The 13340-nt window shown below is 37.7% G+C and overlaps 1 protein-coding gene and 1 long non-coding RNA gene across 44 annotated transcripts in view; one reads left to right on the forward strand and one right to left on the reverse strand.

The window, feature by feature from the left end:
- LOC110346369 (uncharacterized) overlaps window positions 1-13340 on the forward strand; it is an 87027-nt gene that overhangs the window by 29579 nt on the left and 44108 nt on the right. The window lies entirely within an intron of this gene.
- Dlg2 (discs large MAGUK scaffold protein 2) overlaps window positions 1-13340 on the reverse strand; it is a 2046311-nt gene that overhangs the window by 11369 nt on the left and 2021602 nt on the right. For all 42 annotated transcript variants that reach the window (XM_087212053.1, XM_087212052.1, XM_087212046.1 and 39 more), the window contains 3 exons: window positions 10104-10154; window positions 8952-9053; window positions 5915-6087 (listed from right to left, as the gene is read on the reverse strand). In XM_087212053.1, the coding sequence (XP_087068179.1) occupies window positions 5915-6087; window positions 8952-9053; window positions 10104-10154 (326 nt within the window). The remainder of the gene's footprint in view (window positions 1-5914; window positions 6088-8951; window positions 9054-10103; window positions 10155-13340) is intronic.

The following is a 13340-nucleotide window of genomic DNA, read 5'->3' on the forward strand; positions in this document are numbered from 1 at the left end:
AGTACTGTAAAGCACCAGTACATAGTATTGTGATGGGAACTGGTATTGTGATGGGAACTGTATTGAATCTGTAGATTTCTTTGGGTAGTATGGATGTTTTAACAAATTAATTCTTTCACTGGAGAGGTCTTTTCCTACCTCAGTTAAATTTGTGCCTATGTATTTTATTTTTTATGTAGCTATTGCAAATAGAGTTGCTTTCATGATTTCATTCTCAGCAAATTCATTATAGATGCATAAAAAAGCTGCTGATTTTTGTGTATTGATTTTATATCCTGCTATTTTAGTGAATTTGTTTTTCAGTTGGTGGAGTCTTTACATTTTTCTATTTATAAAATTATGTGTAAGAGAAATAATTTGATTTATTCTCTTCCCATTTTTAATGATTTTATTTCTTTTTCTTGCCTAATTCCTCAGTGTACTATATTGAATGAGGGCACTGAGAGTAGACATCCATGTCTTATTCCTGATTTTCCAGTACTGGGGATTGATCTCAGGACCTTGTGATTGCCAGGCAGGCGTGATGCCACTGAGCTACATCCCTGGCCCTTGCCTTATTCCTGATTTTAGAGGAACTGCTGCCAGGTTTTTCCTTTTCAGTACGATACTGGCTATGGGTTTATCATAAATATATATCCTTTATTATTTTTCAGTATGATCCTTCTATAAAACCAGCTTGGAATGAACACTGAATGACTTTTTTGATGTGTGTTAAGTTTACTAGTTTTTATTTGTTTTGGAAACAAGGTCTCACTATATTGCCCTGGTTGATCTTTAACTTGTAGGCTGAAGTGATCATCCTGCCTCAGCCTCTCAAGTAGCTAAAAGAGGCATACATTACATTTGGCAGATTTGCTAATACTTTTGATGAGAATTTCTGCATCTATGTGTGTCAAGGATTTTCTATAATGTTCTTTTGTTGTGTCCTTCTCTGGTTTGGTAATCACAACAAATGGTGACTACATTTGGAGGAGTAAATTTGGAGGAGTTCTCTCCCCTTTAATTCTATGGGATAGTCTGAGAAGGATTAATATTAGTTCTTTAGGAGGTTAATAAATGTAGCAGTAAAGTCCAATGAGCCTGAGCTTTGATTTGCTGGGAAACTTTTAATTACTGATTTAGTACCATTGTTACTGATTCAGGATTTTTATGTGTTCATGGTTCAGTTGTGATAGGCCATGTGTGTCTGGAAACTTGTCTAATATCTTCTGAATTTTTCTGTTAGCATGTAGTTTTCATAATAATCTCTAATGATCCCTTGTATTACCATGGTATCAGTTGTAATGTCCCCTTTCTCATCTCTGATTTTATGTATTTGGGTCCCCTCTTTTTTTTTCCTGGTGAGCTTATTTAAAGGTTTGTCCTTTTTAAAAAATCTTATAAAAAATCAAGTCTATTTATGATCTTGTGTGTGTGTGCTTTAGTGTCTGTTTCTAGAGACTCTATTTTGCTCTGATCTTTATTTCTTTCCCTCTGCCAATTGGCATTGGTTTATTCTTGCTTTTCTAAATCCTTGAGATGCACAATGAGGTTATTTATTTGAAATCTTTCTACATTTTTGATGTAGGTGCTTACTGCTATAAATTTCACTTGGTACTGCTTTTGCTGAATCCCATAAATTTGGCTATGTTGTGTTTCCATTTTCATTTATTTTGACAATATTTTAAATTTCCCTCCTAACTTTTCCCATTCAAAAGTATGTTGTTTTGTCTCCATGTATTTCTGTAGTTTCTAAAATTTATTTTGTTGTTGACTTAGTTTTGTTCCATTGTAATCAGAATAGATATGATTTTACTTTTTTTGAATTTAAGACATACATTATTTATTTTAGAGAATGTTCTATGTGCTGATAAAAAGAATGTGTATACTGCCACTATTGGATGGAACGTTCTGTAAATATGAAGTCCCTTTGATTTGTAGTATAGTTTAACTTTGATGATTCTTTGTTGAATTTTTTGGGGGAGTCTGGATGATCTGCCCATTGATGAAAGTGGGGTATTGAAATCCCTTCCTATTATTGTACTGGTGTCTAATTCTCCCATTAGGTCTAATATTGTTTATTTTACAAAGTTAGGTTCTGCAATATTAGATACATATATATTTATAATCATCATATCCTCTTGTTGAATTGATCCCTTGGTCATTATTATAGTAATCTTATTTGTTTCTTTTCAGTTTTGTCTTAAAATCTATTTTGTCAGAAATAAGCATAGCTGCTCTTTCTTGTTTTACATTTCCATTTGTGTGGGATATCATCATCTATTTGTTCACTTTCAGTCTATGTGTGTATTAAGTGGTGAAGTGACTTTCTTATAGGCAGCATATTGATGAGTTTTTCTCTTTAAATCCATTCAGCCAGGCTGAATGTTTTAATTGGAGAATTTAATGTATTTATATTCAATGTTGTTAATAAGGACTTATTCTTGTTTTGTTGATTTTCTTGTTTTTTTGAATAATTTTTGTTCTTCTTTTGTTCATATTTGTGCTTTGCTGATTTGATTCTTTCTCTTATGTTTCTACTCTTCTGGGGTGATTTATACTGTCATAATGTTAGTGATATTAAACTTCTGAATGTAAGAGTTCTTCAGTCACATTTTTTTCAGGTTGGTGTGGTGGTCATTAATACCCTCAGTTCTTGCTTGTCTTGGAAGGACTTTATTTCTCCTCCATTTCTGAGGGACAGCTTTGATGGATATAATAGTCTTGGTTGGTAGTTATTTTATTTCAGAACTTGGAATATATCATTCTACTCCCCCCCGCCAGGACTGGCAAGTTTCTACTGACAAATCTGATAGGCTAATGAGGTTGGTTTTAAATGTAACTTGGCATTTTTGTCTTGTAGACTATAGAATTTTTCTCTGTCTTTTTAACAGTTTCACTATAAATATGCTGTGGTGAAGATTTTTTCTGGTCATGTCTGTTTTGAGTTCTGTAAGCTTCCTATATATGGATTCCCTTATCTTTCCCAAAATTAGAGTTGTTATTACTATAATTCAATTGAATAGGTTTTCTTAACTTTCTTCCCCTTCTTCTTTCAGGTACTGTAAAAATGCAGATATTTGTACATTTAATAAGTCCCACAGGTCTTGAATAGTTTCTTCATTCTTTTGCTTGGGGTATTTCAAAAGACTTGTCCTCAAGTTTAGACATTCTTTCTTCCATTTGATCTATCTTGTCATTGAGGCTTTCAAGCATGTTTTTTTATTTGACTTCTAACATTTCCAAAATTTTTGTCTGGTTTTTTTTCAAAATCTCTTTTCTCTGAGTTTCTCATTTACATGCTGTATTTTCTTAATTTCATTTAACTGTTTATCTGTACTCTCTAGATCTCATTGATTTTTTTATGCTCTTTTAATTAGGCATTACATCCACTTCAGTTTCTGTGCAATTGTTGCTAAAGAGTTACTGTGTTCTTTTGGAGGCATCATATTACCTTGATCTTTTATGTTTCTTATTCTCCTACATTGAGATTTGTTTATCTGGTGGAGTAGGTATGTCTGCTACTTTTCTGAGGTGGCATTTGTAGTAAGCTGCTTTCTCCAGTATAGTGTCTTTAGAGTGTCTTACAGTATTGGTTTATTGCCCGTGTGGGCTTTGCTTCTAGTTGACACCATAACGCAGTCTCCTATACCCACTTTGGCTGTAGGTATTGACTTTGGGCACAATGTGTGCCATGGTAGAGTCAGATGTCTCTGTGGGGTACTTAACAATTCAGATAGCTGTGGTACAGAAAGCAGTGGGTGTGGGCGCTGCTATTGAGTGGTAGGGGTTTCCTTGGGCACAATTGGCACCAGATCTTTCAGTAGAAAGGGCCTCTGGCACTGGTGGCTTCAGCAGTAGCGAGGAACCACAAACATTTTTTTCTCTTACCAATGAATGGTGAGGCCACAGATGCTGCAAAGGGAGAGGTGTTGGTGAAAACCACAGCACCCGACCTGTGGCTCCTTACAGCCAGTCTAGATAGCAGGGTGTTTTCAGACAAGGTGCAGTGGCAGGACGCCGCAGGAACTGTGTGTGTGGAGTAGCACCAGGAACTGTGGTATTCCTTTCTTCTGCTTCAGTGATAGTGATTTCCTGAGAGCAGGACCATAGCTGTGCATGCCTAGGTTGTGGATGATGGTAGTGGCTTTTCTTCCTCCAACTCCTTAAGTTGTTTTTTTTTTGGTACCTGGGATTGAACTTGGGACCTTTCACTTGCAAGGCAGGCTGCGGAACCACTGAGCTAAATCCCCGGCCCTCAACTCCTTCAGTTTTAATTTCTGCCTGAGACCAAGCAGGAGTGGGATATGAACAAAGCTGGGTAGAGTTGCTCTTGCCACCCACCCCTCAACCCTGCATGCCCAGAGGCAAGTTGACAGTTGAGGTGCAATGTAGTTGTTTAAGGCTTCAGCACACCACTGTGGCCAGGGCAGCTGAAAGAACCATGCGTGGTGTTATCTTCCTTCTCTGTCAGTAATAGGTACCTGAAGGTGAAGGGTGAAAGGGGTGAGGGTAGCTGGTACAACTTTGGTGACTGCCATCAGTCCTAGAAATGTCTGGTGTCCTAGAACCTCTGGTGTCAGAGAGGAGGCTCCTGATCTCTTGGTTTCATGAGGGCAACACCTGTCCCCTGTACTTGGAATACCCACTGGACTTAGCTCAGAGTTACTCCGCTGAGCTGTTATGTTCACAAGGCAGCTACCCCCTGAATCAATGCAGTAGGATGTCTGTGGGATCCTTGAGATGGGAATGCAAGGGTTTCTGCTCTAGAGCAGTCTAATTTCAGACAAGAGCTCATTTCTCATGCTGGCTCCTGGCTATAGCATCCTGGTTGTTCACTGGGAGATTATGTGAAATCCTCTTCCAAAGGTTATTTATCTAAGTGGGCTGGAATCCTGTGAGGATTTTGACATCTTCCAGTAGCTAGGATTGCTAACAGCAGCCCTGATAGTTTGCTGTAACCTTTTCATTCTTACTCATTCAAAGGCAAAACTCCACTGTCCCAGGAGAAGAACTGGGGCTGCAGTTTCCAGGTTGTTTGTGTTTCTATGCTACTGTCCCATCCCAGGTCTCTGAATCTTATAAAGTTTCAGTCTCTCTCTTGCTGATTTCTAATAGTCTTCTACTATCACTCACCTCAAAATGTAGCTTTATACCCAGTACTTTTGTTCTTGTTTTTAGAGGAAGAGGTGAGTCCTGGGACCTTCTATTCAGCCATTGTTTCCTCTCAGCAAAATTTATTTTTTAATCTTTTATCAGCACATCATATGGGGGAAAAGGGTGATCTCAGACTAAATAAACGCAATAAACAGTTTCTCCTGTGACATTGGCTCCATATTCTTACTGGAGATAAGATCTCTAAAGGCAGATTTTAAAGCCACAGTCCTGTTCCTTCCTAAACCATTCTCTCTTAAACAGTCTCCACTTTCCCATTCCTCTGAAATTGTCAGGAAGAAGGAAATTGCAGTGATAACGCCTCTTCTAAATTGAAACTTCTGGCAGCTACAGAGTCGTCTGTGTCCCCCTGCACCTCAAAGGTGTTAAGTTTTCAAAGAGAAAGAGTAACTCCTTAGAACACAACCTATCTAGACAACGGAGAGTAACAAAACTTCCTTAATAAGTTCAATTTTATTGACTGTAGCCTCAGATAGCAAGTCAAGAGCAAAGTGAATCCCCAGAAACTTCAGATTGTTAACGGACTTAGGATTACAGGTTCCCTTCTTCCACCCTTTCTCAAAGTCAGTCAGAATAGTTTAGTGAGATTAGAAAAAAGATTAATGATTCTGTTCTAAGATGATTCTCTGCTTGGGTATCTTAAATGAAATATTTAATCAAAATTTACAGTTGTAATCAGGAAGGAGTAATGACCAAAAAAACATAGTTAGCCATCCAGAAAGCTTCTTCAGGGGAGTTGTAAGAACCCTGGCAAACATACCCTTTCTGCCACAAATCTCACAGACTGCACACTGGTCCCGTATAAGTTGTCATTGTACTGGCCGGCTTCTATAAATTTGTGCTCTTGAATATCTTTCTCCATTTGTTCTCTGGAAATGACAAAGTGATAGTCTCTGCCATCCACTTCATAGTCACGTTTTGGCCTCGTAGTATCTTTATGAAACAAGAAATGATAAAGTTGAGATGCATGTTTATTCATCAACTTCCTTCCCACTTATTTTCTCCACCACACCTTCAACACAGATAAGATATATGTAATATGGATGTAACATAGTAACAGGTATCAATTTCACTTTCCTACCATAAACAACTCTAAAAGTGGACAAAATGTATGGAACAACTGTTTTCAGGTATCAGACAACAGAAAATGGCAGAGCAGTAATTTTGAGAGGAGAGAAACACACAAGGGAAACTATATTCACTCTACCTCTCTGCCAAGAGCCATTTCCAAGTGGTGAGTCTGGAGATCATACAGTGTTAGGAGACCCTGAAGTTTAACCAGAACTGAGTATTTGATTAAGACCCCAGAAAATCCACATTTTTGAAAGCTATTTTAGCTGGGTGTGTTGGCATACACCTGTAATTCTAGCACTTGTGAAGCTGAGGCAGGAGGTTCACTGGGAGTTCCAGACCAGCCTGAATTATAAGGCAAGCTTGGTCTCAAAGTGTGCACGCTCGCGTGCGCACACGCACACACACACACACACACACACACACACGGAAAGCTACTCTAGATCCACATTTAGAACACTTAAAACCAAACTGCAACTGGAACAAGCTGATCTGTAAATTACTCCTTGCCATATCAAAATTATTCTATAAAGGAAGATAACAAAATCCAGACTCTTAACAGTACAGCACCATGATATCCAACAAAAAATAAGAATCCAACATAAAAAAGCAAGAAAATGTGTCCCTTAAGTAGGAGGAAAAAAAAATGGGCATGCAGTTATAAATATATTCAGAGCTTTAAAAATATGCATAATAAAAAAAATCACAGTCAAGGTAGGACTGGAAGTCAACATATTTAACCATTTTGGTTATATGTTCTGGTAAAAAGAGAAAGAGAAAACAATCTAGCTATATGATTTAAAAAAATTTAAAATATTTCCAAACTAAGTGTAGTGGTGCACACCTATAATCCAAGTGCTCTGGGAGGCTAAGGCCGGAGGATTGCAAGTTTTAAGTCAGCTTGGTCAATTGGCCTCACAATAAAAAATATAAAAAGGGCTGGGGATGGAGGGATGTAGCTCAGTGAAAAGGCCCTGGGTTCAATCCCCAGCACTGCCCCCCTACCTCATTAAAATATTTTCAACCTTGACTCAGTTATTTCTTTTCTAAGACACTATCTTTTTAAATGATCAAGCTAGGCATGATGGTGGAGACGTGTAACCCCAGGGATTCAGAAAGCTGAGGCAGAAGGATTGCAAATTTGAGTCCAGCTGTATAATTCAGGAAAACATTGTCTCAGAATAAAATGATAAAAGGACTGGAGATGTAGGTCAGTGGCTTGCCTACCATGTGCAAGGCCTTGGGCTTAATTTCCAGTACCACCAAAAACAAAGAAAAAAAGATCAAAATTTCAGATGCAGTTTTATCTTTAAAGCTGTTCATTAGGTTAACATAAATAATATGCAATTATATTTTATTATAATTCACCATAAAAATAGAGAAAATCTACAATGTGAATAATGATTAATTATAATAATTTAAAACAGTTACAAGTTTGATCCTGGAAAAATGCACGCATTGGAAAAAAAGAATAGATGGAAATTACCAAAACATTATATCTGTGATGTTATTTCCAGATATTTTGTGGGATTATGAGTCCTTTTTATTTTCTTAACTTTTTTTTTTAGTATATTTCAAGATCTATACAAGAAACATGTAGAGGACTTGAAATCATAATCATAAAATGGCGAAATAAGAGAAATAATGAAATAAGACAAAGACAACCATATACAAGGTAGAAGAGAAGTGAAGATGATGCTTAAGGTCTGTTTTCTTTCTCTCAGAATTAGAAGATGAAACTGGAAGCTGGTGTCAACAACCTAGACTTTTTTTGAGCCTTCCCAGCTGAAGACATTTTTAGGATGGGTGGTATGGCAGGACTTTTCCCCAGGGTATTTGCTTGGACCCATTTCATGAGATACTGTATAGCAATTATCTTAGTCCTTTTTTGTCCATGTATTACACATAATTCCTGATATTCTTTAGTATTCTAGGTGAAATAGGCCATACTAAAATGTTGGAGACACTTGAGAGCCTAAAGTTTAAAAAGATAGAGTGAGAGAAATATTTGTCAGGATCGTATTTGAGATTCATTATCTAATAACTTAAAATTTCCTTGTGGGCTTGTCTACATGCATGGAAGGTCTCTGTGGATGGGGTGAGTGGAGAAGTATGCTCATGGTGGGAAGGGGGAGAGGTCTAGCAGACAGCATCTTACAACCTACACTCAGTGGGCCCAGGGGGCCTGCTGACTGTCTATAATAATAAAGCAGTCTATAGTGGCCTAGAGGATCAGAATATAGACTTTATGCCTTCTGTCCTTATCTTTCTAAGATCTGGAACTATGAAAACACATGGGAAAAGATATTTTGTTTGGGATTGATAAACTGTCCTAAATCAACCTGAAATGGTTTTAATATATAGTTTGTTTCCAATCTCCCAGATTCTATGGAAAAATGATGCTACAAATGTTATTTCAACCTATCTATAACAACATATGCCTGTCATAAACCCATGCTGATTTGAATGTTAAGGGGTTTACAATGATCCTTCTGCCTTCTAGTGGACAATAGTCAGTTTAGAGAGAACATTATTATACTTACTTACCTCATAGAAAACAATACATGGATGGCAGCATAGATGAAAAGTGTGAGGCACAGAAATTAGGTAAGGTGTTCGGATAGTAAATAACTGATTCTATATTAATCCCAAAGGAGATTACTGGAGAGACAGAAGTACATCAGCTCATAAAGGATACAAGCATTTTCCCGAACAATGATACTTACGAGGCACGCATGAGCCAAATTTATCAGGAAATTCAGATATCAAATCATCATTGATTCGATCCTTCATGGGGCCCAGGATAATCACTGGCCGGGTATAGTTTACTACAGATAAGGAAAGGAAAATGCAAGTGAGGAGAAAGATTTGGAAATGACAGGAAAACTGTCCTGCAAGTGTGGTTATTAAGGTGAAATTGCAAAACCGAACTGCTAAGGTTATAACTATGGCTAAATTATCCAAATAGCCTTGCACAGGGAACTGTATGTTTAGCCCAGAGGATGTTGCTGTGCCTACTTTACTAATAAGGAAAAGCAATTGCAGCGTATGTCAAAGAGGAACTATTTGGAAGAGTTTTGCTTATTCTCAGGTTATGCCTACATGATGTCAAAACAACCGAATTCAGTCAATTGAGAGGGAGAAAAAAAAAAAAGAATTGAAACCAGCTATTTGGCCATTGTTTAAAAGTAACTGTTAGCAGGAATGACACTTTGTTTTTATAATTTCTTTTCCTCAGTTCAAAATATTCTTTATAGTCTGCTGAGGAATTCCCCAATTCCTTTGTGTGTAATAATAGAAAGAACTCTAAAGTCCATTTGGTGCAAGTCCCCATCTGATGCTTGAAATATCCCTTGTCAACAGCCACAAAGGCTAGGTACAAATGCCTCCAGAGAAAAGGAAGCCAGGCTCCTGGAGCAGTGTGCAGATGGCCTGTATCTTAGGTCTGCAGAAAAGTCTTTCTCAATACTGGGGTGACTTCAGTGTCACAGGATTTCTCCTCAGACCTATTGTTGGGGCTCTGGTGATTTGGATGTGTCCCTTCTTACCAGGTAGCTTATCTAAAGGGTGGCTCTGTTCTCTAAGGAGCTGCTGTTGCCCAGGCTCAGCAGGGAAGCTGTTTGTGCAGTGACAGGGCCAAAGAAAGACAGCAGGGTATGGTCTGGGAACAACTGAGCACTGAGCTGAGTTTATTTTGTTTGTTTTTGATACCAGGGATCGAACTCAGGACCTTGTGCTTGTGAAACAGGCGCCGGAACCATTGAGCTAAATCCCCGGCCCTGAGTTTATTTTTTTAGTCCTTTACTCCTTTCCTTCTTCAGCAATGTCACCTGCTATGACCTGGCAATCAGGAACCCCAGACATGCTGAGAAACTTACTTTCCTGCCTTGTGACAGGCTCGTAGGAAAGAATGAGGTCTTCTTGCCCCCCTGAGAAGAGAAGAAAGGAAAATTATAGTCAACTAACCATCAGTGATGCCCTAAAGCTATAATCCCTGCTCTGAAACACAGGAACAGACAGTTCAGGGTTAAATTTTTTTTGCTCTCTCTCTCCTTGAACCATTCAAAAATTCCTTCAACCTCATAACTATTTTGTGTCAGGTTATCATATACCAAGAGTCATAACTCTAATAACTGGTTGCTATCTGCTGCAGAGCAATGACCTGTTAGACTGCTTTCTGTCTGACATTAGAAGTGGAGTGCCATGCTTCTACACCAAGCGGTACCACCTAAAGTAAAGCCATTCAGTTCAAGGAAAAGGTCCATCCAGTAGTTACTACTAGATGAATTAGGTTGCTATCTAATCAGACTTTCTGTTCTTTTATTTTGTCTATTTTATTTCCTTACAAAGCACATTGCTCAAAAACAGATGTCTGTATATTATAGGATTTTAGCAAGGAATAATAAAGGTTTTACTCCAATAACATTAAGTCATCAGCAAAACGCTGTGAGTCAATTACAGAAGATTAAAAATGTAGGGAAAGTGGGGGGTGTAACTCAGTGGTAGATTGTGTGCTTAGCATGTGTGAAGCTCTAAATTCCATTCCCTGCATTAAAAAAAAAGTGTCTTCATTGTTGGTTATAACTGCTGTTAAATGATGCCTTGAAACTTCCAAAAGAGAGCTGAGGAGTTAATGTAGTAAAGAGTCAGCCCCTCCAATGCTATTTGCTGCAAACCTTCTGACTCAGTGTGGCTCTCAAGTCAACAAATAACCGTGGAAAGTAAATTGGCCTTTGGCAATTATATTTTCAATCATCTATTTTATCCAGTTGACTAATTCGTCAAAGTATTAGCTTAATTGAGCTGCAGAAACTGAAAGCTAAGCTCCTGTATTTTTAGTAGACCTAGTCCTAACCTTTGATGAAAAACAGGTTAGGACTGGTGAAAATGTGAGACTTCATGCCTACTACAGGAGATAGTGGAGGAGAAATGGAACATGTACAGTCTTTTCTGAAGCCAAAGGGTGAATAATCTCATTGCTTTAACTACTCAACAGTCCAATTATTTAAAAACAAGATGACCAAAAATTGCATTTTTGGTTAATTTTTATAATATAACAGATAGTATAAAGATGACAATTTTATCAAGTTTATTCAATACAAGAATCAACTAGTTGAAATGACAGCTGTCCGAGTGATGCTGTGTAAACAAATACACTGCCTGAGTGATGCTCAGGGTAAACTGTTAGGTGGTTAAATGCTCACTACCTCTGAGACATGTTCATACAGTCTGCCAACGCCATGTTCCCTTTTGTAGCCCCAGCATGAGGGAAAAGTGAGTTAATTTCATACGAGGAAGTAATCAATTTCGTGTATAGTTTTGGTAACAGCAACTGATTTGAACAAGTATGGGTAAAGGTGAATACAGATGTCTTTCTTGGAGTGTTCATAGTGGCATAGAGTGGGTGGGCTTTTCTTTAAGTGTAAGAAGTGGCTGCAGGCTTAAGTTACATTGTATATCTATTTCAAGGAGGGCTTGATTTCAGAATAGCACTGCTACACCACACTACATTCTGAAGACACGGAGAATAGGTCTTAATGCTTCTCCTAATTGGCATCTATCTATTGTTGCTCCAGAAGGGTCAGCTTTGCATTTTTTTCTTAAATTTAGAAAAAAGAAAGTTTTCATTTGAATAAACTAAAATTTACAGTCTAGGCCAAAGAAAGTGACTGATTGCTAATGCCTGAGATAGAGCTCTTAAGCATTTAGAAGATAAGTGTGAAAATTATTGGGGAAAATATCATTTGAGGGATAGATGCATAGTAGACTAATATTGCAATGTTAGAGTGTAACTTTACAGGGAGAACCTCAAGAAATAGTTAATATATGAGGGGGAAAATCCTGATCACAGTATAACAAAATCTTCAAATATCAGGAGATATCTGAGTCTACCCAATTTTTGGGGGGAGATCTATAAAGGCAAAGACTGAGTTTCATTCATCACTGTGTACCTAGTGCCTGAGCAAGTACTTAATATAGAGAAAGAGTTCAGTAAAACTGCATTCTGAGTTCAGTTGTGAAAACAGGATGAATAATGAGGCCAAAGATAGGTTCTGCTCTGTGTTTTGTCAGCATGGTCATTTCACTTTAAGAAATGGTTTTTTCTAAATAAATACATCATGCTTCCATATGAATATCTTTCCAGTAACCTTGCAAATCATTTTCATGGGACATTCAAAAGGCAAAACTTAAATAAGATGTTTGATGTCAATATGCATAACTTGTGATTCTGAAAATCAATGTAAAAGAGTTTGTTAATTTTATTAGAGAATTCTACAGTTCTTTGCTTATCCATTGCTTTTTGGTTTGTTTCTGTGATTGTACAAGGAACTGTTTTTTGACCAGAGCATCAGCACTGGCAGGGAGTAAAAGATCACATCTTTTATGTCAAAGCACACCTAATCCTCAAGGCACTGTGAACACTGGGTGTTGTGTAACACCTAAGAACCTGCAGGGAAGCTGGGGAGGCTGGCATCACATATTAGCTGTGAATTCAGCACCTTGAGCTGATTGATTTTCACTTTCAGGCTCAAGAATGAAATGCCCTTTGAGTAACTGAAAGGAAATCAAGAGGAGACGGAAAAAAGTTTACTGTAATGAAGGAAAGAAAATCCACATCATTATGGTATTTTACAGGTGCTAAGGGACTTTTCACATTCTCTGGCTTCTATTTTTCAGAGACATTTCTAGAGAGTAAGAATGCTGATGACCCTCCTCTTACAGATGGAAGAAGCAGTTCAAAAATGTTCACGAGCCCTGTTTCCTCAGCTACTAAGTAGTAGAGTCAACATTTAAAATCACATCCTTTTTTTGGATTCTGTTGAATATATCTCAAAAGGAGGAGAGATGTGAAATTCTGTGAGGGGTAGAGTAGGGCTTACAAAGAGTAAAGGGTGTGAGCAGAAGCCAGGTCAGAGTCACTGAGAGGCTGTATGGTCCCATCTGTAAATGCCAGCTCTTAAAATTTTTTTTTAATGCTTCTGTGTCATCTCCATAAAATAGTCATCTAAGTAGTTTTTCTACTTTTTCCTCAGAAGAGGTTGGCATTTAGAAATAACAGCTGGCAAAAAGGTACAAACTATTTTTTGGTCTTGTTTTGGCAACCACATGGCTGG

Source organism: Heterocephalus glaber, unplaced genomic scaffold, assembly GCF_053883595.1.
Source record: "Heterocephalus glaber isolate CG9 unplaced genomic scaffold, H.glaber_assembly_v1.0 deba00001429, whole genome shotgun sequence".
NCBI classification, from domain to species: Eukaryota; Metazoa; Chordata; class Mammalia; order Rodentia; family Bathyergidae; genus Heterocephalus; species Heterocephalus glaber.